General features: G+C 48.1%; 1 protein-coding gene across 1 annotated transcript in view; it reads right to left on the bottom strand.

Annotated features, from left to right (window-relative positions):
* Nucleotides 1-20365, bottom strand: part of LOC309355691 (uncharacterized protein) — a 64410-nt gene that overhangs the window by 20011 nt on the left and 24034 nt on the right. The window contains exons 3-9 of the mRNA XM_081886723.1: nucleotides 3509-3627; nucleotides 2653-2711; nucleotides 2318-2448; nucleotides 1370-1429; nucleotides 763-940; nucleotides 527-614; nucleotides 22-61 (exon numbers count right to left, since the gene is read on the bottom strand). Coding sequence (XP_081742849.1) covers nucleotides 22-61; nucleotides 527-614; nucleotides 763-940; nucleotides 1370-1429; nucleotides 2318-2448; nucleotides 2653-2711; nucleotides 3509-3627 — 675 coding nt within the window. The remainder of the gene's footprint in view (nucleotides 1-21; nucleotides 62-526; nucleotides 615-762; nucleotides 941-1369; nucleotides 1430-2317; nucleotides 2449-2652; nucleotides 2712-3508; nucleotides 3628-20365) is intronic.

The following is a 20365-nucleotide window of genomic DNA, read 5'->3' as shown; positions in this document are numbered from 1 at the left end:
AAGGGGTTGTGGATGGAATAGGTGTTTTAGTCTCACTAGTTGTGCTTGGAGTTTCAGAAGTCACCTCACTGGAGGAGGCAGATAATGTTATCTGAGATGAGGTCCCTTGTGGTGTACTCTGCTTCATGTGCTCGGTGGGTGTGTTTGGGCTTGAAGATAGGCTGGGTGCAGTTGTCTCAGAAGGCTTAGGACTGGATGTAGAAGGGATCTTAGATGGAATAGGTGCTGTAGTCTCACTAGTTGTGGTTGTAGTTTCAGAAGTCACCTCACCAGAGGGGAATGACAATGTTGACTGAGAAGACAGCTGTTTTGTGGATGGTTGCTCAGTGGTGGAAGAACTAGACATCACTGTGTACTCAGATGAGGTTCCTTGGGGTGTAGTCTGCTTCAAGTGCTCAGTGGGTGTGTTTGTGCTTGAAGACAGGGTTTGTGCAGTTGTCTCAGAAGGCTCAGAACTAGAAGTTAAAGGAGTCATGGAAGGAGTAGGCATTGTACTCTCACTAGTAGGGCTTGTGGTTTCAGAAGTGGTGGATATTTTCATAATAGTATAAGTAGATGGTGTTGTTTTCAAATTTGTAGAAATGGATGTTTCACTTGTTGTGCTTGGCGTCTCCCTAGAAGGGATAGGCAACAATTGTATTAGACTATTTTAGAAAAATGCACATAACTATTCACCACTAGTAGTGCTTATTGGACCCTGCTACGGGGAAGAATTGACCCCACATCTCCACTCCCTCCTTCAACCCCTGGCATGCTACTCACTGGCATTTGGGCCCCTCAGAGGTGATGTGGCACTTTCCATTCACACAGTGGAATGGGTGAGGGTTCCAATCACTGCAATTAGATACACAATGAAGTGTGTTGTTGATGACCCGCGCCACATAATATGGCTGGAGGTTTTGTGCCACCACTGAGGCATTCTTGCATTCGTCCGACAGATCTGGGAATGGAAAAGGAGAGAGTAGGGTCAGCAAAGGAAGAATGCAAATGTCTCACAACACCACATCCATGGGACTAGGACATGGGTAGGCAGACTAAGGCCCAGGGGCCAGATCCAGCCCAATCGCATTCTCAATCTTGCCTGCGGACGGTCCGGGAATCAGCATTTTTTTACATGAGTAGAATGTGTGCTTTTATTTAAAATGCATTTCTGGGTTATTTTGAGGGAATAAAATTCATTCATTATTTTTTTCAAAATATAGTCCAGCCCCCCACAAGCTCTGAGGGACAGCCGACCGGCCACCTGCTGAAAACGTTTGCTGACCCCTGGATAGGAGAACAAAAGGGGAGCTTGGCTGCTGGATCATCATCATTATATATATATATTTATATCCCACACACTAATCCCCTCTCACACACCAATCCTCACCTTTAGGACTCAGGGGCACTGCGGTCACACGAGATGCTCCTTCAGTAAAGCACAGCTTATCTAAAGCAGAGGGGGGGGAAGCAAAGGTGAGGCTTCTGAAAGGAAGAAATCACGGGGGGGGGCATCCATGGGGAAGGACCTCTTCTTCTGCTCCCGCCCCCACTTGTCATGACTCCCTGCCACCAAGGCTGAAGGAAGCACACCTCTTCTGACAGGAAGCAACCTGATATTCATCTCCATATTGGCATGGGAAACTCAGCTGGGGTCAGTTGATGTTGCAGGAGAGCTACTGGGGTATCAGAGAAGGGTTTGCACCCTCACTCCTCAGCATGGATAGATAACACTAGGTGGCCTCAGATACGGCCTAACTGAGGAGCCTTCTATTCTTGATTCCTGTTTTTCTCTGGAGTGAAATTGGCAGGCTGGGAAGACCTTGATTTCATTCCATTTTGGACAATAAGCTTCCGTACAGTTTCGTGGTGCACAATTTCAAACGGATACCTCTGTTCCTAGTGAAACAATGTAATTGTCTGGACCAGGAGAGTCAGGGTGGACTTGGACTCAGTGGAGCTGCTCAGGTTCTGCAGAGAGGTGGCTCACCGGCCACCGCACAGCCTCCCTTTGGGCTCCCAGTGTGACTGGCAACCCCAGGCTTGACTCCTGGCTACCACCTTGGGATCCCCATCCTATGCATCTTGACTCAGGAGTACATGCACTTGTGATGCTGGTGCCATTTACTCCCAACTAAGGAGGGACAGAATCACAACCCTTGGATGACTTCTGCTTCCTCGTGACAGCTGATCTGAAGACGTTTAATAAGAAGCCTTTCCTCCTACTCCGTTAGATGGATGGGAATGTAGCGTTAAAGTCCGCAACATTCATGCCATCTTTGGGCTCCTTCAGCTGCCAGCCAGACCTTCCCACGAGAAGTGCCAGGCGCCTCCTCACCTTTGTCATTGGAAGTGCAATTCTTTTGCAAGGTCTGTGTGAGGTTCTTCATGGAAGCATCGTAGGAAGCATTGAAGTCTGAGAAGTGAAGCTGCAGGAGCACCTCGTGGTCCACGATGACACTACCATTGCTGAGAAGAGGCAGCAGGAAGGAAGAGAGAGAAATCACTTAGCTACAACCCCAAAGATGCCCTCAGCCAGCCTGATGTGAGGTCAATAATGGTAGTGGGGGCTGTCGCTTAAAGGGGCACTCACAGCAGGGGAGCCAGGCATGGCACCAAGCAGCACCCTCCCTCCCATACTTGGTCCCCAGCTGTATCACTTCTGTGACTCACCTCAGCCGAATCACCTTTACACCCGTGTACCCAGGAATGTCTGCATAGAAGATGTCCATCTGCAAAGAGAGAGGTCTCATCTCAGCTGCATAGACAGCAACAGTCGGAAGCACCAACCAACAGCAGGGTCTGCACATAAACAGCAGAGCAGCTGCCCAATGCGAGTATGACCGCCACCCCGATCATATCAGACAGGGTGCCTCTTTGAGGTACAGGTCAGCAGTCCTAGAATCATAGAACTGTAGAGTTGGGTTTTTTCCATGGAAGCAGAAACAACAAAAAAACTCCACATGTAAACTAAACCCCCCATCCCAGCCGATTCTGGGTCCCTCCTGTGTGCTGAGTAGGGCCTCTCTCTCCTGCTGTGCTCCTTTAACGCCTCCACCCTTCCGACACACCTTTGGGGTATCTCCTGTGCTGGGCATGGCTAGTCGGTGGCCCTCCCCCAGCTGTTCTTGGACTCCAGTTCCCAGCAGGCAGCCTGGCCAAAGGGATGGGATGATTATAAAGGCTGGAAGATGACCCTTGCCACTTTAAGATTGGTCTTTCAAAAGTGACAGTTAGGAAGACGGTTCCTGATGTGTGTATTAGGGTATGAACCATCAGTTCTGAGCTACAAATTACAGAAACAGCTTTCTATACTCATCTGATGGCTACATTTCCGAAGCTGGATATCCAGGTATTCCAAATGAGGGAAACCTGACTGTGTTTACAGACTTGCTGTGAATGAGCTTCACTGCTGAGGTATGGAGTATGAATGGGGCCTGGACTCAGAAGTTGCCATAGGGTTTGGGTTTGGGTGTGGGTATTTTGGGGGGGGGCGTCATCTCTCTGTGCACTCCCAGCCACCCCTCACCTGTTCCTCAAAGATCTTCACGAATGAATTGAAGGCAGACGAGTTGTAAATCGCCATCTCTGGGCTGAACTTCCGATTCTTCACTGTTACAGAGACATTGATTGTGGCCACAACAGTCACTGTGATCAGAAAGCACAGGAGTCATTAAACATGAAGGTACAGCCACAGTTTCAGATGTGAGGAAAAGCACTTCCGGTGTCCATTGAGTTGCAGGAGAATTGCAGTGATCATGGAAACAACATGAATCACCTATGGATCCACACCAAGTGTGCAGAGAAAGGGCGCTGGTGCAGGGTGTGAAATACACTGGAATGTGCGCGTATCAGCTCAGTGTAGTTAGTCTACTCTTGCTGACCAGAACTCTCCAGGTCCTGAGGCAGGTGACATTCTTGTCCAGCTGCTGCTGCTCCTGCTGGTATCAGAAGCTTTTTAAACTGCAGGTGGCAGGGTGATGCCACAGAACTAACACACCACTTTGAATCAAGCAAGTTGGCCATCTTTCCTTGCAAACCAGTTGAGGGCTCATCCACACTTCCATTTGCCTCTGCACTTTCCTGGGGAAAGTGTTTTATGCTGAATAGGAAGAAATGGCAATTGATTTTTCCACAAATTGATGTTTGTTCTGATGTAGTGCTAAAGAGCAGGTTTCCCAGGGGAAAACAGTGTAGCAAAGGCAGAACTGCTCAGACCCATGTCTACTAAGCACAGGACAAGCGGACAACCCCACAGACCCAGACTTCCTAGGCATGTGCACAAGCCTGAGTAGATTGTATATACACCTCCTAAAGATACAACCAGTTTTATACACTGTTGGTATGGAAGTCATCTGCATCCAGAAAAGGTAATGTTCTATATCAAGCCATGTCCGTGGGTGGCTGTATTCAGTATTCAGAGACACTTTCAGTCTCTTTATGGGCCACCCTTCACAAGAGTGACAGTGCAAGCAAGTTGAGGTCAGAGGGGTCCCCCAACTTGGTGCCCTTCAGGTCTTGATGGGCCACAACTTCAAATCCTCCCTGGCCATTGGCCACGCTCACTGAGGCAGATGGGAGGACAGCCATGTCTGGAGAGCACAATGTTAGGGAAGGCTGGCTTGGGCACTTAAACGGAGAAACACGCAGGTCATCAAAGAAGCAAGATCACTCCCAACAATGTGAAACACAAAGTTTGAAGCCGCAGGACCAAAAATGTTGCCCACCTAGAAAATTACTACGCATACCTGGACATTCCTGAGCTTTTGTTTTCAAAAGAAGAACCAGAGGGCAGGAACCTTGTACTAATAATGCTCTGACTTACCCACTTGGATTTCATTCTTTGCCTCTTCACATCGCTGCCCAATATAGGGAGACGGGCAGTGACAAAGACCCTCACCAAGAACTCCACCATTAAGGCACCCGAGAGGGACAACTGTGGTGGAAGGAGTTGAGGAAGAGGAAGAGAGCAGAACAGAATATTAACAATATTTAAGAACAAGCCAACAAAAGAGCCCTCATATGAGGATCCAACAATATATATGATGATTATCGCTTAAACGATGATTTCTAAGAAGTGTCCAGTGAGGGTTCAAGAGAACTACAAATGATAGAATCAATTAGATTTCATCAGAAAACCAAAAAATGTTGCCTAAATTTCTTGCTGAAAACAACAAAGTTTTCGCGGGTGCCTGAAGTTCAGTCAAGAAGAGGTCTCAGCCAAAAGGGAGTTCCACAGAATTGGGCACAGTTCTGAACACACAGCTCATTGGGGGGTGACCTGTATCCCGGAGTCATGGGGCACCAGAAAGAGCCACTGCTACAGAGACGGGAGTGATCTAACAGGAATATAACGCATCAAACACTATTGAATAAATCCTAGACTCAAGTTGTTAAAGGCCTTGTAAATTAATACAATAACTTTGTAGTTGGCCCAGTATGGGCAGCATGTGTAAACAGTTAAACACTGGAATACTGTACTGGGAGATAAACATCATTTCCATATGATTACACAGATACCTACCAGACAAACTTGTAAGCTGTGAATGAGTCGATGTGTGTACACGAGTAGTGGTGGAAGGGGAAGATGCCTTGCTGGTGGAAAATGACAGTGTTGACTGAGAAGACAGATGCTTTGTGGATGGCTGTTCAGTGGTGGAAGAACTAGACTTCACTGGGTACTCAGATGAGGTCCCTTGTGGTGTACTCTGCTCCACGTGCTCAGTGGGTGTGTTTATGCTTGAAGACAGGGTAGGTGCAGTTGTCTCAGTAGGCTCAGAACTGGGTGTAGAAGGGGTCTTGGATGGGGTTGGTGTTGTAATCTCACTTGTTGTAACTGTAGTTTCAGTACTATGCTCACTGGAGGAGGCAGAGAATGTGGACTGAGAAGACACCTCTGTTGTGGATGGTTGTTCAGCTGTGGAAGAATTAGACATAACTGTGTGCTCAGATGAGGTCCTGTGTGGTGTAGTATGTTCCACGTGCTCAGTGGGTGTGTTTGTTCTTGAGGATAGGCTGGGTGCAGTTGTCTCTGAAGTCTTAGAACTGGGTGTAGAAGTGATCTGGGAGGGTGTAGGTGTTTTAATCTCACTTGTTGTAACTGTAGTTTCGGCACTATGCTCCCTGGAGGAGGTAGTGAATGTGGACTGAGAAGAAACCTCTGCTGTGGATGGCTGTTCAGTGGAGGAAGAACTAGATATAACTGTGTGCTCAGATGAGGTCCTGTGTGCTGTAGTCTGCTTCAGGTGTTCAGTGGGTGTGTTTGTTCTTGTGGATAGGCTGGGTGCAGTTGTCTCAGTAGGCTCAGGACTGGGTGTAGAAGGGGTCTTTGATGGGGTAGGTGTTGTAGTCTCACTAGTTGTTACTGCAGTTTCAGAAGTCATCTCACTGGAGGTGGCAGGGAATGTTTTCTGAGAAGACACCTCTGTTTTGGATGGCTGTTCAGTGGTGGAAGAACTAGACATAACTGTGTACTCAGATGAGGTCCCGTGTGGTGAAGTCTGCTCCACGTGCTCAGTGGGTGTGTTTGTTCTTGTGGATAGGCTGGGTGCAGTTGTCTCAGTAGTCTCAGGACTGGGTGTAGAAGGGGTCTTTGACGGGGTATGTGTTGTAGTCTCACTAGTTTTTACTGGAGTTTCAGTACTATGCTCCCTGGAGGAAGTAGTGAATGTGGACTGAGAAGACACCTCTGTTGTGGATGGTTGTTCAGTGGTGGAAGAACTAGACTTCACGATGTGTTCAGATGAGGTCCCGTATGGTGTAGTCTGCTTCAGGTGTTCAGCCGGTGTGTTTGTTCCTGTGGATAGGCTGGGTGCAGTTGTCTCAGTAGGCTCAGGACTGGGTGTAGAAGTGGTCTTGGATGGGGTTGGGGTTGTAATCTCACTTGTTGTAACTGTAGTTTCAGTACTATGCTCCCTGGAGGAGGTAGTGAATGTGGACTGAGAAAAAAGTTGTTTCGTGGATGGTTGTTCAGTGGTGGAAGAACCAGACATAACTGTGTACACAGATGAGGTCCCGTGTGGTGAAGTCTGCTCCACGTGCTCAGTGGGTGTGTTTGTTCTTGTGAATAGGCTGGGTGCAGTTGTCTCTGAAGTCTCAGAACTGGGTGTAGAAGGGATCTTGGAGGGAGTAGGTATTGTAATCTCACTAGTTGTTACTGGAGTTTCAGTACTATGCTCCCTGGAGGAAGTAGTAAATGTGGACTGAGAAGACACCTCTGTTGTGGATGGTTGTTCAGCTGTGGAAGAATTAGACATAACTGTGTGCTCAGATAAGGTCCTGTGTGGTGTAGTCTGTTCCACGTGCTCAGTGGGTGCGTTTGTTCTTGTGAATAGGCTGGGTGCAGTTGTCTCTGAAGTCTCAGAACTGGGTGTAGAAGGGATATTGGAGGGAGTAGGTATTGTAATCTCACTAGTTGTTACTGGAGTTTCAGTACTATGCTCCCTGGAGGAGGTAGTGAATGTGGACTGAGAAAAAAGTTGTTTCGTGGTGAAAGAACCAGACATAACTGTGTGCTCAGATGAGGTCCCGTGTGGTGTAGTCTGCTCCACGTGCTCAGTGGGTGTGTTTGTTCTTGCAGATAGGCTGGGTGCAGTTGTCTCTGAAGTCTCAGGACTGGGTGTAGAAGTGATCTGGGAGGGTGTAGGTGTTTTAATCTCACTTGTTGTAACTGTAGTTTCGGCACTATGCTCCCTGGAGGAGGTAGTGAATGTGGACTGAGAAGAAACCTCTGCTGTGGATGGCTGTTCAGTGGAGGAAGAACTAGATATAACTGTGTGCTCAGATGAGGTCCTGTGTGCTGTAGTCTGCTTCAGGTGTTCAGTGGGTGTGTTTGTTCTTGTGGATAGGCTGGGTGCAGTTGTCTCAGTAGGCTCAGGACTGGGTGTAGAAGGGGTCTTTGATGGGGTAGGTGTTGTAGTCTCACTAGTTGTTACTGGAGTTTCAGAAGTCATCTCACTGGAGGTGGCAGGGAATGTTTTCTGAGAAGACACCTCTGTTTTGGATGGCTGTTCAGTGGTGGAAGAACTAGACATAACTGTGTACTCAGATGAGGTCCCGTGTGGTGAAGTCTGCTCCACGTGCTCAGTGGGTGTGTTTGTTCTTGTGGATAGGCTGGGTGCAGTTGTCTCAGTAGTCTCAGGACTGGGTGTAGAAGGGGTCTTTGACGGGGTATATGTTGTAGTCTCACTTGTTGTAACTGTAGTTTCGGCACTATGCTCCCTGGAGGAAGTAGTGAATGTGGACTGAGAAGACACCTCTGTTGTGGATGGTTGTTCAGTGGTGGAAGAACTAGACTTCACGATGTGTTCAGATGAGGTCCCGTATGGTGTAGTCTGCTTCAGGTGTTCAGCCGGTGTGGTTGTTCCTGTGGATAGGCTGGGTGCAGTTGTCTCAGTAGGCTCAGGACTGGGTGTAGAAGTGGTCTTGGATGGGGTTGGTGTTGTAGTCTCACTTGTTGTAACTGTAGTTTCAGTACTATGCTCCCTGGAGGAGGTAGTGAATGTGGACTGAGAAAAAAGTTGTTTCGTGGATGGTTGTTCAGTGGTGGAAGAACCAGACATAACTGTGTACACAGATGAGGTCCCGTGTGGTGAAGTCTGCTCCACGTGCTCAGTGGGTGCGTTTGTTCTTGTGAATAGGCTGGGTGCAGTTGTCTCTGAAGTCTCAGAACTGGGTGTAGAAGGGATCTTGGAGGGAGTAGGTATTGTAATCTCACTAGTTGTTACTGGAGTTTCAGTACTATGCTCCCTGGAGGAGGTAGTGAATGTGGACTGAGAAAAAAGTTGTTTCGTGGTGGAAGAACCAGACATAACTGTGTGCTCAGATGAGGTCCTGTGTGGTGTAGTCTGCTCCACGTGCTCAGTGGGTGTGTTTGTTCTTGCCGATAGGCTGGGTGCAGTTGTCTCTGAAGTCTCAGGACTGGGTGTAGAAGGTGTCTTGGATGGGGTAGGTGTTGTAATCTCACTAGTTGTTACTGGAGTTTCAGTACTATGCTCCCTGGAGGAGGTAGTGAATGTGGACTGAGAAGACACCTCTGCTGTGGATGGTTGTTCAGTGGTGGAAGAACTAGACTTCACTGTGTGCTCAGATGAGGTCCTGTGTGGTGTAGTCTGCTTCAGGTGTTCAGTGGGTGTGTTTGTTCTTGTGGATAGGCTCGGTGAAGTTGTCTCAGTAGGCTCAGGACTGGGTGTAGAAGGGGTCTTTGATGGGGTAGGTGTTGTAGTCTCACTAGTTGTTACTGGAGTTTCAGAAGTCATCTCACTGGAGGTGGCAGGGAATGTTTTCTGAGAAGACACCTCTGTTTTGGATGGTTGTTCAGTGGTGGAAGAACTAGACATAACTGTGTACTCAGATGAGGTCCCATGTGGTGAAGTCTGCTCCACGTGCTCAGTGGGTGTGTTTGTTCTTGTGAATAGGCTGGGTGCAGTTGTCTCAGTAGGCTCAGGACTGGGTGTAGAAGGTGTCTTGGATGGGGTATGTGTTGTAATCTCACTAGTTGTTACTGGAGTTTCAGTACTATGCTCCCTGGAGGAAGTAGTAAATGTGGACTGAGAAGACACCTCTGTTGTGGATGGTTGTTCAGTGGTGGAAGAACTAGACTTCACGGTGTGCTCAGATGCGGTCCCGTGTGGTGAGGTCTGCTCCACGTGCTCAGTGGGTGTGTTTGTTCTTGTGAATAGGCTGGGTGCAGTTGTCTCTGAAGTTTCAGAACTGGGTGTAGAATGGATCTTGGAGGGAGTAGGTATTGTAATCTCACTAGTTGTTACTGGAGTTTCAGTACTATGCTCCCTGGAGGAAGTAGTAAATGTGGACTGAGAAGACACCTCTGTTGTGGATGGTTGTTCAGCTGTGGAAGAATTAGACATAACTGTGTGCTCAGATGAGGTCCTGTGTGGTGTAGTCTGTTCCACGTGCTCAGTGGGTGCGTTTGTTCTTGTGGATAGGCTGGGTGCAGTTGTCTCTGAAGTCTCAGAACTGGGTGTAGAATGGATCTTGGAGGGTGTAGGTATTTTAATCTCACTTGTTGTAACTGTAGTTTCGGCACTATGCTCCCTGGAGGACGTAGTGAATGTGGACTGAGAAGACACCTCTGTTTTGGATGGTTGTTCAGTGGTGGAAGAACTAGACATAACTGTGTACTCAGATGAGGTCCCGTGTGGTGAAGTCTGCTCCACGTGCTCAGTGGGTGTGTTTGTTCTTGTGGATAGGCTGGGTGCAGTTGTATCAGTAGGCTCTGGACTGGGTGTAGAAGGGGTCTTTGATGGGGTAGGTGTTGTAGTCTCACTAGTTGTTACTGGAGTTTCAGAAGTCATCTCACTGGAGGTGGCAGGGAATGTTTTCTGAGAAGACACCTCTGTTGTGGATGGTTGTTCAGTGGTGGAAGAATTAGACATAACTGTGTGCTCAGATGAAGTCCTGTGTGGTGTAGTCTGCTCCACGTGCTCAGTGGGTGTGTTTGTTCTTGTGAATAGGCTGGGTGCAGTTGTCTCTGAAGTCTCAGGACCGGGGGTAGAAGTGGTTGGTGTTGTAGTCTCACTTGTTGTTACTGGAGTTTCAGTACTATGCTCCCTGGAGGAAGTAGTAAATGTGGACTGAGAAGACACCTCTGTTGTGGATGGTTGTTCAGCGGTGGAAGAATTAGACATAACTGTGTACTCAGATGAGGTCCCGTGTGGTGTAGTCTGCTCCACGTGCTCAGTGGGTGTGTTTGTTCTTGCAGATAGGCTGGGTGCAGTTGTCTCTGAAGTCTCAGGACTGGGTGTAGAAGGTGTCTTGGATGGGGTAGGTGTTGTAATCTCACTAGTTGTTACTGTAGTTTCAGTACTATGCTCTCTGGAGGAAGTAGTGAATGTGGACTGAGAAGACACCTCTGCTGTGGATGGTTGTTCAGTGGTGGAAGAACTAGACTTCAATGTGTGCTCAGATGAGGTCCTGTGTGGTGTAGTCTGCTTCAGGTGTTCAGTGGGTGTGTTTGTTCTTGTGGATAGGCTGGGTGCAGTTGTATCAGTAGGCTCAGGACTGGGTGTAGAAGGGGTCTTTGATGGGGTAGGTGTTGTAGTCTCACTAGTTGTTACTGGAGTTTCAGAAGTCATCTCACTGGAGGTGGCAGGGAATGTTTTCTGAGAAGACACCTCTGTTGTGGATGGTTGTTCAGTGGTGGAAGAACTAGACATAACTGTGTACTCAGATGAGGTCCCATGTGGTGAAGTCTGCTCTACGTGCTCAGTGGGTGTGTTTGTTCTTGTGAATAGGCTGGGTGCAGTTGTCTCAGTAGGCTCAGGACTGGGTGTAGAAGGTGTCTTGGATGGGGTATGTGTTGTAATCTCACTAGTTGTTACTGGAGTTTCAGTACTATGCTCCCTGGAGGAAGTAGTAAATGTGGACTGAGAAGACACCTCTGTTGTGGATGGTTGTTCAGTGGTGGAAGAACTAGACTTCACGGTGTGCTCAGATGAGGTCCCGTATGGTGTAGTCTGCTTCAGGTGTTCAGCCGGTGTGGTTGTTCCTGTGGATAGGCTGGGTGCAGTTGTCTCAGTAGGCTCAGGACTGGGTGTAGAAGTGGTCTTGGATGGGGTTGGGGTTGTAATCTCACTTGTTGTAACTGTAGTTTCAGTACTATGCTCCCTGGAGGAGGTAGTGAATGTGGACTGAGAAAAAAGTTGTTTCGTGGTGGAAGAACCAGACATAACTGTATGTTCAGATGAGGTCCCGTGTGGTGTAGTCTGTTCCACGTGCTCAGTGGGTGTGTTTGTTCTTGCAGATAGGCTGGGTGCAGTTGTCTCTGAAGTCTCAGGACTGGGTGTAGAACGTGTCTTGGATGGGGTAGGTGTTGTAATCTCACTAGTTGTTACTGGAGTTTCAGTACTATGCTCCCTGGAGGAAGTAGTAAATGTGGACTGAGAAGACACCTCTGTTGTGGATGGTTGTTCAGCTGTGGAAGAATTAGACATAACTGTGTGCTCAGATGAGGTACCGTGTGGTGAGGTCTGCTCCACGTGCTCAGTGGGTGTATTTGTTCTTGTGAATAGGCTGGGTGCAGTTGTCTCTGAAGTCTCAGAACTGGGTGTAGAAGGGATCTTGGAGAGTGTAGGTGTTGTAGTCTCACTAGTTGTTACTGGAGTTTCGGTACCATGCTCCCTGGAGGAAGTAGTGAATGTGGACTGAGAAGACACCTCTGTTGTGGATGGTTGTTCAGTGGTGGAAGAACTAGACTTCACGGTGTGCTCAGATGAGGTCCCGTGTGCTGTAGTCTGCTTCAGGTGTTCAGTGGGTGTGTTTGTTCCTGTGGATAGGCTGGGTGCAGTTGTCTCTGAAGTCTCAGAACTGGGTGTAGAAGGTGTCTTTGATGGGGTTGGGGTTGTAATCTCACTAGTTGTTACTGGAGTTTCAGGACTATGCTCCCTGGAGGAGGTAGTGAATGTGGACTGAGAAAAAAGTTGTTTCGTGGATGGTTGTTCAGTGGTGGAAGAACCAGACATAACTGTGTACTCAGATGAGGTCCCGTGTGGTGAAGTCTGCTCCACGTGCTCAGTGGGTGCGTTTGTTCTTGTGAATAGGCTGGGTGCAGTTGTCTCTGAAGTCTCAGGACTGGGTGTAGAACGTGTCTTGGATGGGGTTGGGGTTGTAATCTCACTAGTTGTTACTGGAGTTTCAGTACTATGCTCCCTGGAGGAAGTAGTAAATGTGGACTGAGAAGACACCTCTGTTGTGGATGGTTGTTCAGCTGTGGAAGAATTAGACATAACTGTGTGCTCAGATAAGGTCCTGTGTGGTGTAGTCTGTTCCACGTGCTCAGTGGGTGTGTTTGTTCTTGTGAATACGCTGGGTGCAGTTGTCTCTGAAGTCTCAGAACTGGGTGTAGAAGGGATATTGGAGGGAGTAGGTATTGTAATCTCACTAGTTGTTACTGGAGTTTCAGTACTATGCTCCCTGGAGGAGGTAGTGAATGTGGACTGAGAAAAAAGTTGTTTCGTGGTGGAAGAACCAGACATAACTGTATGCTCAGATGAGGTCCCGTGTGGTGTAGTCTGTTCCACGTGCTCAGTGGGTGTGTTTGTTCTTGCAGATAGGCTGGGTGCAGTTGTCTCAGTAGGCTCAGGACTGGGTGTAGAAGGTGTCTTGGATGGGGTTGGGGTTGTAATCTCACTTGTTGTAACTATAGTTTCAGCACTATGCTCACTGGAGGAAGTAGTAAATGTGGACTGAGAAGACACCTCTGTTGTGGATGGTTGTTCAGTGGTGGAAGAATTAGACATAACTGTGTACTCAGATGAGGTACCGTGTGGTGAGGTCTGCTCCACGTGCTCAGTGGGTGTGTTTGTTCTTGTGAATAGGCTGGGTGCAGTTGTCTCTGAAGTCTCAGAACTGGGTGTAGAAGGGATCTTGGAGAGTGTAGGTGTTGTAGTCTCACTAGTTGTTACTGGAGTTTCAGTACCATGCTCCCTGGAGGAAGTAGTGAATGTGGACTGAGAAGACACCTCTGTTGTGGATGGTTGTTCAGTGGTGGAAGAACTAGACTTCACGGTGTGCTCAGATGAGGTCCCGTGTGGTGTAGTCTGCTTCAGGTGTTCAGTGGGTGTGTTTGTTCCTGTGGATAGGCTGGGTGCAGTTGTCTCAGTAGGCTCAGGACTGGGTGTAGAAGGGGTCTTGAAGGGAGTAGGGGTTGTAATCTCACTTGTTGTATCTGTAGTTTCAGTACTATGCTCACTGGAGAAGGTAGTGAATGTGGACTGAAAAGACACCTCTGTTGTGGATGGTTGTTCAGTGGTGGAAGAACTAGACATCACTGTGTACTCAGATGAGGTTCCTTTTGAGGTAGTCTGCTTCATGTGCTCAGTGGGTGTGTTTGCGCTTGATGATAGGAAGGGTGCAGTTGTCTCAGAAGGCTCAGAACTGGATGTAGAAGGGGAATTAGATGGAATAGGTGTTGTAGTCTCACTAGTTGTTACTGGAGTTTCAGATGTCACCTCACTGGAGGAAAGTGACAATGTTGACTGAGAAGAAAGCTGTTTTGTGGATGATTGCTCAGTGGTGGAGGAACTAGACTTCACTGTGTACTCAGATGAGGTCCCTTGTGGTGAAGTCTGCTCCACGTGCTCAGTGGGTGTGTTTGTTCTTGTGGATAGGCTGGGTGCAGTTGTCTCTGAAGTCTTAGAACTGCGTGTAGAAGTGATCTTGGAGGGTGTAGGTATTTTCATCTCACTTGTTGTAACTGTAGTTTCGGCACTATGCTCCCTGGAGGAAGAAGTGAATGTGGACTGAGAAGACACCTCTGCTGTGGATGGTTGTTCAGTGGTGGAAGAACTAGACTTCACTGTGTGCTCAGATGAGGTCCTGTGTGGTGTAGTCTGCTTCAGGTGTTCAGTGGGTGTGTTTGTTCTTGTGGATAGGCTGGGTGCAGTTGTCTCTGAAGTCTCAGAACTGGGTGTAGAAGGTGTCTTTGATGGGGTTGGGGTTGTAATCTCACTAGTTGTTACTGGAGTTTCAGTACTATGCTCCCTGGAGGAGGTAGTGAATGTGGACTGAGAAAAAAGTTGTTTCGTGGATGGTTGTTCAGTGGTGGAAGAACCAGACATAACTGTGTTCTCAGATGAGGTCCCGTGTGGTGTAGTCTGTTCCACGTGCTCAGTGGGTGTGTTTGTTCTTGCGGATAGGCTGGGTGCAGTTGTCTCTGAAGTCTCAGAACTGGGTGTAGAAGGTGTCTTTGATGGGGTTGGGGTTGTAATCTCACTAGTTGTTACTGGAGTTTCAGTACTATGCTCCCTGGAGGAGGTAGTGAATGTGGACTGAGAAAAAAGTTGTTTCGTGGGTGGTTGTTCAGTGGTGGAAGAACCAGACATAACTGTGTTCTCAGATGAGGTCCCGTGTGGTGTAGTCTGTTCCACGTGCTCAGTGGGTGTGTTTGTTCTTGCGGATAGGCTGGGTGCAGTTGTCTCTGAAGTCTCAGAACTGGGTGTAGAAGGGATATTGGAGGGAGTAGGTATTGTAATCTCACTAGTTGTTACTGGAGTTTCAGTACTATGCTCCCTGGAGGAAGTAGTAAATGTGGACTGAGAAGACACCTCTGTTGTGGATGGTTGTTCAGCTGTGGAAGAATTAGACATAACTGTGTGCTCAGATGATGTCCCGTGTGGTGTAGTCTGCTTCAGGTGTTCAGCGGGGGTGTTTGTTCTTGTAGATACGCTGGGTGCAGTTGTCTCAGTAGGCTCAGGACTGGGTGTAGAAGGGATCTTGGAGAGTGTAGGTGTTGTAGTCTCACTTGTTGTAACTGTAGTTTCAGTACTATGCTCACTGGAGGAGGTAGTGAATGTGGACTGAGAAGACACCTCTGCTGTGGATGGTTGTTCAGTGGTGGAAGAACTAGACTGCACGGTGTGCTCAGATGAGGTCCCGTATGGTGTAGTCTGCTTTAGGTGTTCAGCGGGTGTGTTTGTTCTTGTGGATAGGCTGGGTGCAGTTGTCTCAGTAGGCTCAGGACTGGGTGTAGAAGGGGTCTTTGATGGAGTAGGTGTTGTAGTCTCACTAGTTGTTACTGGAGTTTCAGAAGTCATCTCACTGGAGGTGGCAGGGAATGTTTTCTGAGAAGACACCTCTGTTTTGGATGGCTGTTCAGTGGTGGAAGAACTAGACATAACTGTGTACTCAGATGAGGTCCCATGTGGTGACGTCTGCTCCACGTGCTCAGTGGGTGTGTTTGTTCTTGTGAATAGGCTGGGTGCAGTTGTCTCTGAAATCTCAGGACTGGGTGTAGAAGGTGTCTTGGATGGGGTTGAGGTTGTAATCTCACTTGTTGTAACTGTAGTTTCAGCACTATGCTCACTGGAGGAAGTAGTAAATGCGGACTGAGAAGACACCTCTGCTGTGGATGGTTGTTCAGTGGTGGAAGAACTAGACTTCACGGTGTGCTCAGATGAGGTCCCGTATGGTGTAGTCTGCTTTAGGTGTTCAGCGGGTGTGTTTGTTCTTGTGGATAGGCTGGGTGCAGTTGTCTCAGTAGGCTCAGGACTGGGTGTAGAAGGGGTCTTTGACGGGGTATGTGTTGTAGTCTCACTAGTTTTTACTGGAGTTTCAGTACTATGCTCCCTGGAGGAAGTAGTGAATGTGGACTGAGAAGACACCTCTGTTGTGGATGGTTGTTCAGCGGTGGAAGAACTGGACTTCACGGTGTGCTCAGATGAGGTTCCTTCTGAGGTAGTCTGCTTCATGTGCTCAGTGGGTGTGTTTGCGCTTGATGATAGGAAGGGTGCAGTTGTCTCAGAAGGCTCAGAACTGGATGTAGAAGGGGAATTAGATGGAATAGGTGTTGTAGTCTCACTAGTTGTTACTGGAGTTTCAGAAGTCACCTCACTGGAGGAAACTGACAATGTTGACTGAGAAGAAAGCTGTTTTGTGGATGATTGCTCAGTGGTGGAAGAACTAGACTTCACTGTGTACTCAGATGAGGTCCCTTGTGGTGAAGTCTGCTCCACGTGCTCAGTGGGTGTGTTTGTTCTTGTGAATAGGCTGGGTGCAGTTGTCTCTGAAGTCTCAGGTCTGGGTGTAGAAGGTGTCTTGGATGGGGTTGGTGTTGTAGTCTCACTTGTTGTAACTGTAGTTTCAGTACTATGCTCACTGGAGGAGGTAGTGAATGTGGACTGAGAAGACACCTCTGTTGTGGATGGTTGTTCAGTGGTGGAAGAACTAGACTTCACTGTGTACTCAGATGAGGTTCCTTGTGGTGTACTCATCTCCACATGCTCAGTGGGTGTGTTTGTTCCTGTGGATAGGCTGGGTGCAGTTGTCTCTGAAGGCTCAGGAGTGGATGTAGAATGGGTCTGGGATGGAGTAGGTGTTGCAGTCTCACTAGTTGTTGCGGGAGTTTCAGAGGTCACCTCACTGGAGGAGACTGACAATGTTGACTGAGAAAACAGCTGTGTTGTGGGTGGTTCCTCAGGGGTGGAGGAACTAGACATCACTGTGTACTCAGGTGAGGACCCTTGTGGTGTAGTCTGCTTCATGTGCTCAGTGGGTGTGCTTGAAGATAGGCTGGGTGCAGTTGTCTCTGAAGGCTCAGGACTAGATACAGAAGGGGTCTTGGATGGGGTAGGTGTTGTAGTCTCACTAGTTGTGGTTGGAGATTCAGAAGTCACCTCACTGGAGGAGGCAGAGAATGTTGACTGAGAAGACACCTCTGTTGTGGATGGTTGTGCAGTGGTGGAAGAATTAAACTTCCCTGTGTAGTCAGATGAGTTCTGTTGTGGTGTAGTCATCTCCATGTGCTCACTGGCTGTAAGTTTAAAGAGACCACAGTAAGTTTAAAACAGCTTTCCTAGAAATACTTCAAAGGTCATCTTCACGCCTTCAGCCAAGGAGGAACAATTAAACACAGGTAGAAAATCTTGAGTTACCCTATGTAGAAAAATGTTTATAAGGATGCAGTGTGAGCCTGGAGCACCAGGTCAGACCTCCATTTGTTCCTGAGCTCACATAGTAGACCGAGTGAAGAAAGAAGTTTCATATCCTCCTTCTCCGGAGGTAATGGGGCATGACCAAACAAGTCTAAGGATACAATTCCTTGGTCATATTAAATATTAGGTAGCCCAGACCTGCTTGTTATATTTAACTGCAATTTCCCACAGTCTCAACAGTTGTGTTTGTAATCTCTGTAGTTAGCTTACTGGAAGGGACAGACAATGTTGGCTGAGAAGACATCTCATTTGTGGATGGCTGCTCACTGGTGGAAGAACTAGATGTCTCTGTGGGCTCATTTGAGGTCTCTTCTTGTGTACTATGCCTCGAGGGAGGGAGGCTGAGGTAGGAGTTAGCGACCAGCAGCAAGTCAAAGTTAGCCCAGTGCAGATCCTAGGAGCCTGGGACCAGAGCTTGCGACCAGACCTCTCAAACAGGGGTGTTTGCAAGGGCATTTAGCAGGGGAGTTTAAGGGGGAGGCCCAGAGTTCTGTCTCTTGAGGTACAGAGGACCAGAGACATGGAGGGCGAGGGAGCTGCTGCAGTGACCTGTTACACCTGTGCCACGTTTGTCATTCTGCCAGAGAACAAGCAACAGCACACTTGTAGCAAGTGCAAGCTGGTTGTCTTGCAGGAAGAGAAGTTGCAGCAACTTGAGGCCCGCCCAGCCACACCTCAAGCGACAACATGCAGAGTTACTTGATAGATCTGAGTTGACTGAGATTGAGCACCAAGAGGGATGCAGTGTCCCCAAGTGGGAAAAGATTGTCCATTGCAAGAGTCTAACCCCTGGAGGAATGTGACGCACAGAAGTAGGACAGTCACAAACCACACTTGGTCTTAGAGTTGCAAAATCGCTTCCATGCTCTCACCTTGGACACTGATTCTGCGCCAGAGGAGCTAGGACAGCAGTTGTCAACCTCAGAAGACACGAAGGTGGCTGTGAAAGCTACAGCGCACAGAACGATTATTGTCATCCCCCAGAGGAGAAAGAGACAGCAGGAGATGGATTTGTAGGAGTCTTTTTCCATTCTTAATCTAACCCCATCAGACCCAAGGCTACTGACCGTGGATGAGTATGCTAATGCCCTTGCTGCCTTCCGTGGAGATGACAGTAGAGAAAGGGATTTGCAGCCTAGAGATGACAAGCTGGGAGGAATGAGTAGGAAGTACCCAAACCATAAGATTCCGGCCTTGGTAACTTATCCCAGCAATTTCAAAATAAGCTCCAATAAACAAGAGGGGAAGACACAAGAACAAGAGAAGCAGACCCCAGGACACTCCAAGCAGCCTTTGGAAGGCACAGCCCACAGAATGATTCCTGCTACTCCCTACAGAAGGAGGAGTCTGGAAAAGAGGAGATTGGGAGCAGATATGGTAGCCATCTTCAAATACCTAAAGCTTGTTTTCTGCTGCAGAGGGGAAGACCCAAATCAGTGGATTAAAGTTACAAAAAAGGAGAATCCAATCAAACATTAGGAAGAACTGTCTCTTGGTAAGAGCTTGTCAGCTGTGGAACGGGCTCCCTTTCTTCAGAGGCTTTTAAGCAGAGGTTGGATGGCCATCTGTCATGGATGCTTTCATTGTGATTCCTGCCTTGCAGATGGTTGGACTAAACGAGTCCTAGGGTCCCATCCAATTCTTTTATTATTTAACCCCTTTTGGACTACTCTGTACAGTTCTTATCACCTCAAATATGATATGGTAGATTTGGAAAAGGTTCAGACAAAGACAACTGAAACAATCAAAGGGATGGAGTGAAACGTCCCTATGAAGAAAGGGACTTTTTAGTTTAGAAAAGGTGAGTAAGAGGCAACATAATAGAAGTTTGTATGAATCATGCGTGGCATGGAGAAATTGGATAGAGGAAAGTTTTTCTCCACCTCTCTTAATACTTGGACCCGTGGACATCCAAAGAAGCTGAATGTTGGAAGATTTAGGACAGATAATTTTTTTTATTTTTATTTACACAGCACAGAGTTAAACTGTGGAACTCCCTCCCACAGGAGGCTGGGATGGCCACCAACTTGGATGGCTTTCAAAGAGGACAGGGCAAATTCATGAAGGAGAGGGTTATCAATGGCTACTAGCCAAGATGGCTTGGCTCTGCCTCCACATACAGAAGCACTAACGCTTCTGAATCAAGGACACAAGTATGGGATGGAGGGTGGACCTGGCTTGGTGGCAGAACAGGGGAAAGGGATCTAGGTGCCTCATTGGTTTCTCACAAGCTAACTCTAAGCCAGCAATGTGAAGCAGCTGCGTAAAAAGCTAACACAATCAAAGGCGACATAAGCAGGCGCACACAATATCATCACAAGTCCAGACCGCAAGAAGCAATAGATCCACTCTATTCTATGCTTGTCAGGCTGTGTCTGGTTCTGGGCGCCACCTTTTAAGAAGGACAAAGTTGAAGGTGACCAGGATGGAAACAAAGACCGTAGAGCACGAGACTCTTCATCTCAGGGTTATGGGTTCAAGCCCCATGTTGGGCAAAAGATTCCTGCATCGCAGGGGGTGGACTGGGTGACTCTCGGGATCCCTTCCAACCCTATGAATTTATGATTATACAGGGATGGACTGGAAGAACTGGTTAGTTGGCCCCTGGCAAAGGGAAGGTGAAAGGGACTCATGGTGACAGCAGTCTCGTAATGCTTAGAGGGGTGCCATGGAAAAGATGGCGCAGACTCGTGTTTTCTGCCATTCCAGAAGGGCAGGACTAGTACCAGTGGGTGGAATTGGCAGGGAAATGGCAGATTCTGACTGAGCAAGAGGAGGAGCTTCCCAGTGGCATGAGCTGCTTGGCAGGGGAATATTGAGTGCCTCAGGTGGTGATGGTAGACTCCCAGTCCCTGGAGGGATATCAAGCAAAGAATGGGCTGCCCACTTGTCAGGGACAAGAGACAGCTGCAGGACTCATGAATGGCAGGTAGCCCACT

The sequence above is a fragment of the Podarcis melisellensis genome, assembly GCF_964234715.1.
Source record: "Podarcis melisellensis genome assembly, chromosome: 13".
Classification (NCBI taxonomy): domain Eukaryota; kingdom Metazoa; phylum Chordata; class Lepidosauria; order Squamata; family Lacertidae; genus Podarcis; species Podarcis melisellensis.
This window is presented reverse-complemented; position numbering and strand designations above follow the sequence as displayed.